Source organism: Diadema antillarum, unplaced genomic scaffold (assembly GCF_040938485.1).
Source record: "Diadema antillarum isolate AM-2024a unplaced genomic scaffold, OU_Dant_1.0 scf00000029, whole genome shotgun sequence".
In the NCBI taxonomy this organism is placed as follows: Eukaryota; Metazoa; Echinodermata; class Echinoidea; order Diadematoida; family Diadematidae; genus Diadema; species Diadema antillarum.
Genome location: NW_027270918.1, coordinates 7163962 through 7179442, shown reverse-complemented (window position 1 = coordinate 7179442; position 15481 = coordinate 7163962). Strand labels below are relative to the sequence as shown.

Sequence of the window (15481 nt, the reverse complement as noted above, 5' to 3'; positions counted from 1 at the left end):
ACAGAAATAAAACAAAGCAAAAAAAAAACAACACAAAAAACAAACAAACAACCAAACAACCAAACAAAAAAAAAAAACACAAGCGAGATTCAAAATATGATATAAAGTGCGTCATGACTAGAAAGTGTGTCAGCATAATTATGTATATAAAAGTCAACTCTCTACAAAGTGAAATATTAAGGAACCGCAGAAGCAAATCTTGTAACCGCGGGTTCCGTGAAAACAAACTACCAATGTATAAATTCGTTTTGAATAGGAGATACGACGAAAAGTACTAATGACAAAACCATATGAAAGCTAAAACAACGAGGTACAAAAGAAAGAAGAAATGAAAGAACAGAGAGAGAAAAAGAATTAGAACTAACGAACAAAATGCTTACACTGATCACATTGCATGGCATGTATACATACATGTAGACATGCTCTAGACAACCAGAAGTGACATATACACCAAGCTACCCCACAGTGCATCTGTGACAGGGCTCTACAATGATGTTTTATGCTTTGGTGATACCAAGAGATGTACATTAAGGATTTAAAGCTCAGGTTTTGGGGTATGAATCATAATAGTGGTGGGCTTTTATTTCTTTGTATATCAAGCATTGTGTAGGTGTTCATACAGACAAGAGGTCTTCAAAATTTGATAACGATTTAGACACCTTTCTATGAAAAAGAAAATTGTCATAATTGATACTCCCGCGTGTTGTTAGATTTGCTAACATTGTTAAATTTCTGGCGAAAATGACTAATTTAGTGTGACAGTTTCTTTTTGTTTAAGTTATACACGTATTTGTTTTGTTGCTAGATAGCATTTATAGCTGACGTAGTTTGTGGATCAGCTGTGGTCTGAATAAGTTGAAATTCTTTGTTACTTAGACAGCTGGTGACGTATTTGCACCGTTCATATAAGTGGTCCTATAATAATAGCATCCAAGTTGAAAGTATGACATGGATCTATCATTCATACCAAACATGGTTCTGGGTGAGTGTATCAATAATGTAAGAGCGATTTGCAAATACATAGGAGAATGATAGCTTGTGTTTCACAGGGGTCTAGTGCTATTGCCCCCTGGGCAATTACCCCGGACCCTTCTTTTGACCCTAACCCTAAGCCTTTTCCTTAACCTAATCCTAACCCTAACCCAAACTCGATGTAACCCTAAAGCTAACCCTAACCCAAATTTTTTATACTCTAACCTTGTCGCTAACAGTAATTAGCCGTGGGGTAATTGTCCTGGGGATAATTGCCCTGATATGCAGTGTCAAGTGGAGGAATGAAAAAGCAATATTGTCATCTCATAAACAGCGTAATTATTTGACCAGATATAGCAACATTTATGACACTAAATGCTAATTGAAGGTTTTGTACCACTGCTGTTTTCATGCGAATAAAATCTTCACAATATCGCTTTTAATTAAGATGCTGCTGAATTTTCCTCAAACATGTCAAATGATGACATTATCATTGCAACTTTCATAAAATTATGCATACTCCTTCATGGACTCATTTATAGGCCTAATTTCGCAAAAGAATACAATTTCAGTCATGTCAGTTTTGAGTAGGTTTCAATCTCATTTTTTTTTTTAAAATAGGAGCAAGCGATGCTGGTGATAGTGTATCTGGTTAATGTCTCATGAATTCTTTTGGACATCATAGTTGCAGCAAGAATTTCTTAATTCATTTCGCTCAGAACCTTTAGTTGAAAGCACTTCATAAATGATATTTATCTAATTTTTATTAAATGTCCTAGTAAAAAGATCCGGTTTGTAGCCTAGTGTATAATATTAATATGCAAACTTACAATGTCATAATCACTTACAAGATAAATGCAGATCGATGCACAACATGGCATACAACGTTTATTAAACTAATATTTTGGCTGATTCCTTCTCTTGTTTTTATGATATGTTTTTTCGTAGTTTTGCCTGTAATGGAAGCTGCCCCAACAGTGAATGCATCAACATTCACCTCTCTTACCATTGAGTGGATAGCTTGGAATGAGCATAGTAATATTGGAGACCCACCGGTAACAGAATACATCATCTACTACAGGATTCCTGATGAAAAGTGGATTGATGGACGAAGAGTATCAGCCTCAATGACATCTGCTGAATTAAGTAGTTTACATCAATGCACTGAATACGAGGTCAGTGTAGCAGCGGTCAGGGAAGGCCCAGGAGGGACTGGACCGAAATCCAACTCATCTGCAAAGGAGACCGAGTGTCCAAGTAAGATATTGTTGTCATAAATCGTATGCTTGATAGGCCTATAGAAGATACTACCAGGATTGTAGAATAACATTTTTTTTTACAATGCAGACTATTCGCGCAGATTATTCTTGGTGCTATGTAGTGCTAACGATATGAAATGATAAGATAAAAAGAATGATGCTGCATCGATACTCACTGACACTAGGGCGTATCGTTTGGCATAGTATAATACAACTAGCAATGTAATTTTCATTCCTTTGCTCATGCTCATTTTCACCCTCTAAAGATTGTTTGACCTCAGTAATCTCTTCTTCCAAAGACACCTGAGACTAAAGCTGTATTTTGCAAACCACCTAACTCTGTTAAGAAAGACAATATTGTCATTTAGAAGAACTTGCCAACCAATTAGAAATCAAATTCACCAATATGTTATTGATAAACATGCCTGAGAACAAACATTAATGTAATACAGTAATTTCGCATGTTTTGTTGTTTTTTAACGCTGTTAAAAACATTGAGAATTGGGATTCAACTTTAACACAGTGCAAAAACTTCAGAAGTCTTTGAACATTTCACTGAACTTTAATAGGACATGTATGAACGATGAAGGCCAATATAACATCATTATCACTCCTAGGATTTGTTGGAAATGTAATTGAATCAGTCTTGAAGACACGTGGCTGTGTAAAGATACTCTCTAAAAGATTTTGAAATAGAACATAGACAGCAGGTTATAAAAGAAACTGTTTATTAAAACGGCGATACTACAAAAGATCGTGAGATATTGTCATGTTAATGAAGCACCTGCTATCTTCTTTCCTTTCAGAAATCACTAATGTCTACATGAATGTCAAAGTAAATCCATACCAGCCTTCATTCTTCACCTGTGTTGTTGAAGGAGACCCACCACCTAATGCAGCAAATGTCAGCCTTTACCAACTCAGGGATGGTGTGCGTGATGATTCTGGCATCAGTCAAAATCAGAATTCTTTGGATGCATCTGGAGCAAACCGTTCCATAGTCTTCAAAGTTGATCAGACGATTTCTGGAAAATATGAATGCGTTTTATGTAAAAACCGATCTAGCCTCGCTGTTGATGCAGTGACTTATAGTAAGACAAACGTTCTGAGATATGTCAAGTATGGCTGGATTTGCATCATGTTTTTAAGTAAATACTTCTACTAATACGATCAGTAATAATAAAAATATCAAATGTTTGTGTTATGCTTGCATTTGCAGTTCATTTGAGCCAAAAGCCTGGAAAGCTACATTGTATCAGTTGTTCTAAACTTTGAAAGAAACAATCATAATATAATAAAAGGTCAAGTTGAACCGTTATGGGTATACTATCGTTTCAGGCCTGTAACTAAAAATACACCTCTGCCAGACTCTACCCTTCTCAATCCCTTTACTCAATCAGAAATAATGATACAGTGTTTGTTACTCACTTAATACAATGCATCTAAGCGCAAGAGTGAAAAGAAGAAAGGAGAGGAAAGGAAAATTAGAGATACCAAAGACATATGTCAAAAATACATGTACTAAATCACATGTAACTGATAAGGAATACGACATACATCAGAATGTATCGGTAGTTATTTTGTGATTAGGCCTATGATAAATACATTGACTTCGGTGAGGGTAAGCAGTTATGGAAAAGGTGAGCTTTCAGAAGTGACTTGGATGATTCTACTGACGGGGCTTCTCGTACATAAATGGGGAGATCATTCCGTAATTTGGGTGTATGGGATAACTGCGAAATCTAGCGTTTTCCGTAGCGTGTCTTCATGTGACGTCCGTGCAGCAGTTGAAGGTGGGCAGGAGCATGAGAGCGTGGGCATCGAGCTTCAGAAGAAGTTGGTGTGGATCGGAGGGAGATTAGGCTCTGTAGGTATGAAGGGGCTTGGTTATGGATAGCTGTGTAGACAAGGAGGATACTTTTTTGAGACAACGCTTTACTGTATTGGTAACCTCCCCATTGACAAACCGAGATACGACATCAAGCTCCTTGTACCCTTCCATTTCTCAAACTAGTGATCTCTCAAGCATTTACAAACCTTCTTGAGTCTGGCAAATATTTCATTATTTGCTTATCATCATGTGACCTATACATTACAGCTTTGCAGTGACGATCCAGTTTGAAGTATGATACAGACTTAGAATACTACAGTATTATATGGTTGTGAGTGGGTGTGTTTTTGATGTAAGAGCAATTTGCAAGCATATAAGAGTAAGGCAGATTGTGTTTACAGTGTTTCGTAAATGAAGAAAGAAGCGATAATGCCATTTCATAAATAGCATTACCATTAATTGACAAGAAATATATAGCAACATCTTTGGCAACTACTGACTCAAGGTTATGTACCACTGCCATTATGTTCGTGAATAAAAGCTTCACAAACGTGCAGAACTTTCTCAAAATGATGCATAACTCTTTAAACTTTGAATATGAATACAAATTTAGTTTTGAGTTGGTATCTATGTCACTGGGAACAAGTGATGCTGGTAATCATTTGACTAGTCAGTGTTTTATGAAGCTGCCTGATTTTTTGGACAATAGAGCTGCAGCAGGATTTGTCTACTTAAGATTTTGCAGCCCGTGTATCATTTATAAAAACTTACATTTAGAACTATACATGCAAGATACATACACGTAGGCATATCGTGATATACGTATACGAAGTTTATTTCTGGTATTTTGGTTAATTCCTTTTCTTATTTTGATGATATATCTTTTATAGTTTTACCTGTTATGGAAGCTGTCCCAACAGTGAATGCATCAACATCCACCTCTCTCATCATTGAGTGGATGGCTTGGAATGAGCAGACTGATATTGGAGACCCTCCAGTAACAGAATACATCACCTACTACAGGATTCCTAATGAAAACTGGATTGATGGACCAAAAGTACCAGCCTCAATGACATCTGCTACATTAAGTGGTCTAGATCCAGACACCAAGTACGAGATCAGTGCAGCAGCGATCAGGGAAGGCCCTGGAGGGACCGGACCCAAATCTGATTCGCTAACAATAGTGACGAAGTGTGCAAGTAAGATCTTGTTGTCAGCATCCGTAAGCTTCATCTAGTAAATACTACCAGGATTGTACATACATGATAGAATAACACAGTTTTTACCATTTTTCACTGATTGCAGTTATAAGTGCATCATTTTATCTTTGTTAATTTGTTGACTCGTTTATTTTTCGTACTTTGTAATGTATATATTCCCATGCTAATGATAGATTTCAATGAATTGAATCGAATAACGTTGAGGATTGTGATTCACAATGCAAAAGAAAACCCAAAATTATTGAACATTTCCTTTAACACTAGTGATGGATGAAAGGCTAAATCACTCATAAGATTTGTGAAAAACATAATAGAATCAGAGTCATTCTCAAAGCTGAAGTCAACATAATGTAAAAATTTGATTAGTACCAAATACCAAAATTTCTTTGTAGACATATCTATTACTTTTAAAATTGGCATTTGTTAATGAAAGTTAGGGCTAATTATTAATTCAGTTAAAAAATATCCTATGAATGGTTGAATAAAAATGTTGGAAGTTGTAAAACATGAGCAACATGATTATAAAGTGTTAACTGCAGTGAAATTGGACAAAGATTAAGAAAATGATGACCTTTAAATATCATTATCAAGTTCATATGATGTAAGGTAATATGGACTTATCAACCTACAATGTACAATTACTATGATCATGAGACCATATCCTCAAGGGAGAAGTGTTTTTAATTCTTGCACCGTTTAAAAGGATGAAGCATCTTCTTGTACTCTTTTGTCACGTAAATAAGGAGAGCTTGTGTGTGTGTGTGTGTGTGTGTGTGTGTGTGACATTTGCTTCTATTAGTGCGCCTGGAAGATCAGTTTGAGGCACTGACGCTTGTTGTACGAACTAAAAGTGTCATGACTTGCACTCAAACCATGCCAACCTGAAGAGCGTCAGCCAATTAAAAACAATCAATATTGTCATAATCGATTAATTAATATCTGATGATACCTACTAGCACCTTAATGGATTAATCCATTGTCAACCCCTCAAACTGCAGATTATTTCCATAAGTCATTTGTCCCAAGTTGATTCTTCTCTGCTCATTTATATTCAGATCTTAGCGCCCCAGTCCTTGTCTCCGCAACACCAAATGTACCAAGACAAATCACTGTGACATGGCAGGTATGTGATTTATACTGTGCCTTTATATACTTAAAAAAGGCAAACAAAGCTATGATACAGATACTTTTCATCTCTGTATGTTACGTGGATGTCGAAGGGGTCGAAGTGGGTTGACACGGATCGATATGGGTCGAAAAGGATTCAGTTAGGGATTTAAAGCGGATTTTTATACGGTTCCATACGAGACAATACGGGTCTCTAAGGCCGGCTCGAACCGGGTCGATACGGTTTTAATTCCTTATGGACCCGGTTCGAAATTTGGCCTTTTGTGACTGTAGTATTAATTACCCTCCACTTCGGGACTAATTTGGCTCATTTTTACCCGGATCAAATCCGTTTTTGTGACCCGACCGTGTGTGACTCTAGCATCAGCATTAGGCTTTGCCACAGCATGATTTGGCATGAATAAGCTGAACCAAGTTGTTCTGCTGGACGTTGATTGACTGAGTAGCAAGGTTCCATGACATTTGCTTCTGCGAAAAGTGCTCCCATGAAATATCTGCACTCTAAGCCAAACGTATACTTCTACCCAAAAGTATAACCCTAACCCCAATCCAAATCCTCACATCAAACTAAACCTAAAACCATATTACAACCCTAACCTTAACCCTGAGTTCTTGGAGAAGATAAGACCGGATCAATTGTTGCAGGAGCAAATGTCATGGAACCTTGCTACTCAGTCAATCAACGTCCAGCAGAACAACTTGGGTCAGCTTATTCATGCCAAATCATGCTGTGGCCAAGCCAACCGAGTAGCAATGCTGTCACCGAGTAGCAATGCTCGAACATCTCCAGGGCAGGGACTGGTGTAAAGAAAGAAATAAGTCTGATCCTGCTAGCTCAAGCCTTTGATTAAAGAAATATAATAGCGTACCTCAGAAGCCTTTTTAAACATTATGAATTAATGATTAAAGTGACATTGTGTTTTAAATGTTATCAGATTATTATCTAAATGAAATTGCCACCATGTAGATGATACTTCATGTTCATATAGTAGTATATCATCCAAATAAAAAATGTCTGTAGAGTACGTTCATAAGTTGTAATATTGTGTATCATTTTTGTTTCCTTGACAGTTCATTGGCATGCGTAATTCTTAATGATTTGATCCTTCCAATAATTTTCCAGGCACGCCCCAAGGGAACCAAAAAGTGCAGCACTGGCTTTACTAACTACACATTCTACTACACAACAGAAAACACACACTTCTCTGGATCAGAAACGCTAAATAATTCTGAGGTCACCCAGACAGACCTAGAGCCATATTTACGGTACACCTTGACAGACCTAGAACCATATCTACAATACACCATCACAGTGACGGCTGTCAGAAACGATTCAGAAAGTGCAACGAGCAGTGAGGTAACTGTGAGGACACTAGAAGAAGGTAATATATGTTTATAGTTTTCTTTGTGATAATATGCTTCATTCCTAACAACATCAGCGCGCACGTCATGAGACTGAAACCCGCGACTCATACCGCCCACGAGTTATACTGCTCGCAAGTCATACAACTCATTGTTTATACAGCTCACGATTTTTACAGTCCATTAGTTCGACACTAACCAAACAAGGCCCACGAGACTGAGCACATTAAGCCCCGTGTTGTATCTGTTGAACTCGTGGGCTTTATTTTGCGTAGTGTCGAACTCGTGGGATGTATGACTCGTGGCTGTCTATTGGGATAACCTCCAACAGCCATGCATTCCAGATGTATTTATACCAAACGTATATCTACGATTAATACTTTGTATGCTCTGGTATGTTTTCGCACTGAATGTAAAATAACTGTATTACGAGGTGTCTTTAAAACACAAGCTATTGTTATGAAATCTAAAGTGTTCTTTTTTTTGTTTACAACCGTCCAGCTGACTTCCCTACCAATACAGCTACCCTCTATGCCAAGTTGACACGTTTCACCTTAGACGTTCTAGAACAATCTTCACAAAAACAATAGAATGAACGAAAAAAAAAAACCAAACAAAAACACCGATGTATACAGCTTCCAGATAATGAAAAAGATTTACCCCGTCACGTAACACGCTGTTCCTTTTTACATTCGCTTAAACGCAAATTGAAAGATTCTTATTGAATTGTTGTCTTGTAGACAATGAATTGATTTACACAGTATTATATGTTACATTATATAGATGATGACTGGCGGGGGAGGGAACATACCGAATGTTCCACCCGAAGGGTTTGAAATGCTATTGAGGGAGGTTATAAGTCCCGAGACGAAGTCGAGGGACTTTATAGCCTCCCGAAATAGCATTTCAAACCCTGAGGGTGGAACGTTTGGTACATGTTCCCGATAACAAAAGTCATCATCTGTTATATTATATGGGTTAGTCAAATACATCAAATACGTCAACGTCAACCACCAGCACAACGCACTCGATCGATCGCGCAGAGCCAAATTCACTGTGCGCGCGCGGTCCTAGGCCTTCTGTCATTTGTTACGTGAAAATGTTTTCCCATGGGAGAACATTATAAAAAGGTTCTGCCCATGGGCGAACATAACGAATGTGCCTCCATCACGTGACTGTGTTTAGCCAAACACTAACCAGTATTTGACTAACCCATTTAATACATAACATTGTCCTATATTCAATGCTTGTCAACAAGCTGATGAGCGCAATCTCTGTCTTGTCGTTGCGCTACACAAGCACTCTGGCGGTTTTTTCTCTCTCTCTTATGAGAGTTTAAAGGGATCGTATAGTTTTGGTTGAGACCTAACTTTAGGTTTCTTTTTTTGTGAGAAAATGAGAAACCTCTTATGAAATATGAAAGAGTATGTAATACCAAGAGGGATTCAATGTTATTTGATGAAAATTGGTTTTGAAATGGCCGGGATATCCAAAACAGAGCAATCGTAATAAAAGGTGGGACCCACTTTTTATTAGATCGCTTTGCTTTACTATGTTTTTGGATGTCTCAGCCATTCCAAAACCGATTTTCATTTAATAAACTTTGAATTCCTCTTCGGATGGTATGCTCTAGATTATTTCATGGATGGTTTCTCGGTATCTCGCAACGGAAAAAAAAAAACCCGCACTCCTCATCTCCACTATTTTATAATAACGCCGGGCACCTAATGGCTCCATAGTTGCCCATTTTGCTGTGTATGTGTGTGTGTGTGTGTGTGTGTGTGTGTGTGCGTACGCGTGCGCGCACGTTAATGCTAAATACTTGTAGGTCCAGTAACAGTCCTGTGCATGCCAAAGTACATAAATATTATAAAAATCACACCCAATTCTGTATATGCAAATGAAAATTTGGCCACAGTTGTTGTTCACCTTAAGTTTGAATTATTAAGATATACCTCATTCTCTTTATTTGGTACTACTATTTGCTCTGATCTGATTTTTTTTCTTTCTTTTTTATAAATGCTCTGTTTATATTCAAAAGCACTGATTAGGGCAGGGCTTAAAGCCAAAACAAACATGCATCACTCAAACTTCTTTAATTATATCTGTAAAATCTGAACTGAATTTAGATGTTGACCAATATTATCAAACCTATTTCAATTTGTGTATACACGCACCGCGTACACACACACGTGCATATCATTATCTAACACACACAGTCACACACACACACATATATATATATAAATGTATATGAAGGTTTTGTTTAGTAACTATGGATAAAATACGATAATTAGTGTTCACATTATTTTCAACGTATAACCTTATATGAGATGTATTTAAATAAATAGAACTTGAACTTGAATTATAACACTCCATGCACATCATTGCATTCAGGTTGAGACCACTATACATACTTTTCACCCTGACCTTGCTTTCAAATATCTATTTGTACCTGGATGTATTATATTAATTTTCTTTAAAGACACTCCTGAATATCTATGCTTGTTCTTTCTATCAGCTCCACCAATGCCAGTTAATGTAGCAATATTCAACAGTACCCAGGATTCTCTCATTGTGACGTGGTCTGCAGCCACTCCTATACACCGTAATGGAGAAATTCGGGCCTACAAGTTGCGGTATAGCCGTATATCACCAGTGATAGATGATCATTACACTATCAGGACAGTCAATGAAGTGCAGCATGAGATGAAATACCAGATTCTTGAACTCTCACCTGGAAGTATGTATTCAATACAGGTATGCTTCTTACCTAATTATTTGATTTTAGTTGTCATAAACTCAAACAGAAAGTGCCTTAGTCCATTGTTTCACTTGATCACAACAATCACAGATACAACCATGAATTTGTAAAATTGTCAAATGACCCTTTCTGAAAGTGCATTTAATATTGTAAGAGCTAATCTGGAATGATACACTATAAATACACACAGTCATGTATTGGGGTGCCATTGCTTGATTTAAGGCATGAAAATATGTATTTTGGATCATCCCTCGATATTTTGTGTTTGAGTGTTTTCTGACAGTGTTCACTATATTTCTAACTTCAGAGTTTTCGTAAGTGTTATGTTCACATGAATCAAGACAAGTACTCCATGAGTCTTTGTGTATTGTGCCTGTTGGTTTCAATCACTCCATTATAGGATTTCGAACACAACTGAAGCCATAATTCTGATTACATTCATTTTTTAAGACCTTTTTTTCGCCATGAGATACTCGACAATGGTAAATAAAAACCGCCATCAAAGTTAAACTGTTGTCGACTTCCATTTGATTTTGTGGGATAGGAACATTTGATTTTGATGAGTTAAACTCTTATTGGCCTTCTCGTTCTGAGGTATGGAACTAAATAATTCATTTTAATGCTTGTTCACACATGCTTAAAAAATGTGCATTGATTTCATCCCATTGAAACGAATTAAAACCTCTAGATTTGTAGGAGTGAAACCTAAACTGCATTCGAATCTCAGGGACTCAATGTTTGAAGTCCATAAGACCGTAATGCAGATGTTGGCCAAGGAGACCAAGAAAAAAATCAAAGTCCCGCAGGACTGTACTGGTTCACTGCAAGTAAGAATTGTGAAAATGATTATGACGTAATGAAAGAAGTTTTCATTTAATATAAGTACATACAAGGAAATGGAAAGAATGGACCACTTATCATGGCCTGTATGTCTCTTATAGACATGTATATTTCATCTTTATAACTTTCTATCCCACAGGTTCGCACCGTCAATTGTGCCGGTGAAAGCGACTGGTCACCTTTAACCACTGGTGAAACAAAAAGTACGTTGTTAACGAACTTGCAGTTGGATTGATTTACTCTAGTTACATAATACAATGGATGTTTTTGTGCTGATTCGCACTGGATGCAGATGATAAATCTGACTTACACTTTATGACGAAGGCAGTCGATTATTTCTTGGAATGTACACCCTGGTTGGGATGCTGCAAATGCTGCAATGCTGCCCTTCACCATTATGGCAATGGATTGTACGTGCCTAAAATGTTTGTAACCTCGCATCACTTAGGTAGATTGCCATGAATACAGAGGTGTACAGTAGAAAGTTGGCCTATCTGTAGCAACACGTCAAGAAGATTTGTAAGGGATGTCTATTTTATGTGTGTTCGTATCCATCTGCTTCTTGCAATTATTTGCACAAAAATTAGATTCCTGCATGCATCTGCATGCATATGCATACAAAACTGTTCATACTGTCATGTGAATGTGTGCTTGACACCCCGTGTACAAGCTTTCTGCCACTTTGCAGTTGTGTATGATTATGTGTGTTATTGGTTCCACGTACGTCACATCTCACTGTCATCTCTGTTTCACAGGCGAACCTGATGCAAATGGTGCTTTAGCTGGTGGTATTGTAGGTGGTGTTTTCATCTTCTTCATTATTGTGGGTCTGGTGGTGGGCTTCATTTCCAGGAGAAGGTATGTTTTATTAGGAGCCAAAACCATCGACGCATGTTGCGTATTGCCGTGTGTTCTCTACATTTCAACAGTCACTTCTGAGAAAAAGGTTTGGTAGCATAAAACTGCCTCTTACGGCTCTCTTACATCCGGTCGTGCGTGGTGCTACGAGTGGTTTGCGTGCCAAAAATGGGCCAACTAGTGAGATGCACGCAAGTGGAAAGTACATGTACTTTTTTTTGGTGGTCGCAAACATGACGCATAGCACGCAGCCTGAAAACTGGCCGGCCAGTTTTTTGCTACGACCTGGCTGCGACAATTAGCACGCGTGGGGCACGCTGGGAGTACGCAAGACAAAAGTACGAAGTAAGTTCGATAGGCGTGCGTGTAACGCAAGCAAAAACATACAATTTCGGGGGTATTTTCCCACGAAGGCGTACTTACCACGCAAGAGGCTCTTACTTTCCACTTGTTTTCCATGTACGTGTTAACAAAAGGAGGTGAGCGCACTTCCTCCGTGCATATTACCTACTTCCAAAATGCGTGGTGCGTACTACTACCGTACTTGTGAAGTACGTCACACTCGGACGACGAAAGTGATCAGCACGATAAAAAGTGCGTCAGAAGTACGTATGTTGAAACATGCTCAGGTGCATCGTGCTCCTATATAGAAGCTGATACGGACAGCGTGCTTTCAGTTCCGCGTCAACATTTTCTGCAGTGAGTCCACATGAATAATGTAGAGACTCAGTGCACCCTATTGTGATTATCCGTGCGTTCTTCCAATTTGACGCACGATTGTCAAGCTTAACACTTCCGTGCTCCTTACGCTTCACTTGCAATTCACGTACAATTATCCCACTCATTGTGTGCGACAGAAGTAGAGATCTTACGCGCTCCTTACTTCTTCCTACTTCCAAAAAGGCGTACAGACCACTTGCGGGTCTCACTTTTCGAGCAAGACACACCCACTCATTAAGTACTTGCTACATACTTCCCCTCCGATTTAATTTTAAACCCTGCGACATCTCCACGCCTGACAGGAACTCCGAGTCCGCACGATCTCTAAACACGCACGACGGGATGTAAGAGAGGCTTTATAGCAACCAATATAGAAAAGTAGGCAAATTGTCACCATTTAACTATTGAATAAGTTCACAAACTTTCCAGACCATTTGGGTGTTGTTTATTTTTGAATGGTGTGTATTTGTAAAGACCTATAATATTATTATGTCACATAACTGTTATACACAAATTGATTTAATCGACTAGCCAGCACGCTGTTGCCAGTTCTTTTTTGCCAAACTATATTTCAACCATTCATTGTTGTGACTTTGTTGACGATGTTTTTTGTTAGGTAAATAAATTTCATTTCATTTCATTATTGCGCTGCATATGATCCCTTTCCAGCCAAAGGCTAAATTACATCACATTGTGTTAGTGTACATTGATTAGTAACAAAAAATAATCACTAGGATATCTCGTAATATGAGTAGGCAATGAGTCAGTAATAAGGAATTATAAATTTGCCTTGAATTGTATTGCATTTTATTGAATTTTATTTTCCGTCATATAAAGATATACAAAAAGAAAGATATGCAGTGTATTAGATGAAAATGGATACTTTAACGGAGGGATGTCCCTAATCAGTGCTGGTACCATAACAGCGGTGTTTTAAAAAGGGGTCCATTAGATGAGAAATATAAACAAACAGAATATCCACTAACGTGATAAAAAGTATATACATTCTGATTATTTGATTTTGAAGAATTTGCAATTGTTTGATATATTTCTTATCACTTGAATCAAGTTTGATATGAGCAAAATGATAAAGTAGCAAGGTAATGGACTGATAAATCACCTTCAGATTAGTTTCATTGATAAAATGTCGAAGTCTGCCTAAATACTTTACTAATCTCCCAGCTCTCTTGCACAGATTTCCGATATATATATAAATATATATTTATCCCATTTTATTTTTTAAATTGCAACAAAACCGAGGTATTAAATATTATACACTTGTTGTTTAGTGGTATACTCTATATAAAAAACACCTAATCTGTTTGTTACATCTATTCAACATGTGCCTTGATCCATCAGTAACTAAAGACAGAGTCTTTTCAAAATGGATAGTTTATTTGCTCACATCCACTTGTAGACAAAAAACAGATCATTTACCAAGATTTCTATGTACACTATCAATATTGTTATCAGAAAAAAATACTGAACTGAAGAATGAGGGAAAAAATCTGAATAAATCACTGATAAAAACGATGAACAGAAGCGGACCAACAATCGATTAATGTAGGACCTCAAAAGATATTGGTAGTAGAGCTGAAACCTTGAATTAAGTGAAGTGCAAATGGATCACCCCTTCAGATAATCGGTAAACCATGACAGACACTCATCTGATACACCAACATTGCATAATTTAATTAGAAGCTAATCGTGATCAATGGAATCCAAACGGGTTTTTTTTTTTCTTCAAGTCTATGAACAATAGTGAATACGCTCCCTGTGTGTTTCCTTTCTGTGGCTTTCATCCATTCATTGGTAACTTTGACTAGGATGTGACGATTTAATAATGCTTTCACATAAATTTAACTTGTTTGGAAAACAAAAAATATTTTCATTAAGGAAGACCATCTCGTTTTTGTACAAATCTTTCTAGCGGTTTAGATCAGTGGATAATGCTGAAATAGAACCAAACTTATTTCGAGAATTGATAATACCAGATTTATGAATAGGAATAACCTTTGACATTGGGGGAGCTTATTCTCAAACAAAGATCTTTGAATGATATAAGTTAAACAAGGCACAATGTTGGGGGCGCTCAAAAATCCCATTAAGACTAACCAAAATACTTTCTCTCAAATTTCTCAATTCTCTAAGCATATCATCTTCAAAAAAGGAAACCAAAAAAAAAAGTAAACACTTTTTCCAGTTGTTATATTTCATAGAAGATGTTGATAAGAATAATTTTGTCAACTACCATATTAAAGATTTGGCTATCAATCTGGTAGCTTTAAACAAAGTGAACTTCAGCATGAGTGAACACAATCGTTTTTGTCCTGCAAGGCAGAAAAGTAAAAATGGCAAAAATTTACATATTGAAATTAATTTTTCAGATGCCCTTAAAGATAACAATGTGAACAAAAGACCAAGTTAACGCAATGAGAGACATGGATGAAAAAGCAGAAATAAGTTTCCGTTCCCTTGTTTGTCTTTACATTCTTAAAAAAAAAATAAAAATAAAGGTGAAACTGAA

The 15481-nt window shown here is 37.2% G+C and overlaps 1 protein-coding gene across 1 annotated transcript in view; it reads left to right on the top strand.

The window, feature by feature from the left end:
• Nucleotides 1-15481, top strand: part of LOC139737441 (receptor-type tyrosine-protein phosphatase kappa-like) — a 67718-nt gene that overhangs the window by 36367 nt on the left and 15870 nt on the right. Inside the window, exons 11-19 of the mRNA XM_071648119.1 lie at nucleotides 1921-2229; nucleotides 3038-3160; nucleotides 4016-4102; nucleotides 4953-5261; nucleotides 6338-6405; nucleotides 7534-7792; nucleotides 10294-10532; nucleotides 11516-11579; nucleotides 12132-12234. Of these exons, the coding sequence (XP_071504220.1) occupies nucleotides 1921-2229; nucleotides 3038-3160; nucleotides 4016-4102; nucleotides 4953-5261; nucleotides 6338-6405; nucleotides 7534-7792; nucleotides 10294-10532; nucleotides 11516-11579; nucleotides 12132-12234 (1561 nt within the window). The remainder of the gene's footprint in view (nucleotides 1-1920; nucleotides 2230-3037; nucleotides 3161-4015; nucleotides 4103-4952; nucleotides 5262-6337; nucleotides 6406-7533; nucleotides 7793-10293; nucleotides 10533-11515; nucleotides 11580-12131; nucleotides 12235-15481) is intronic.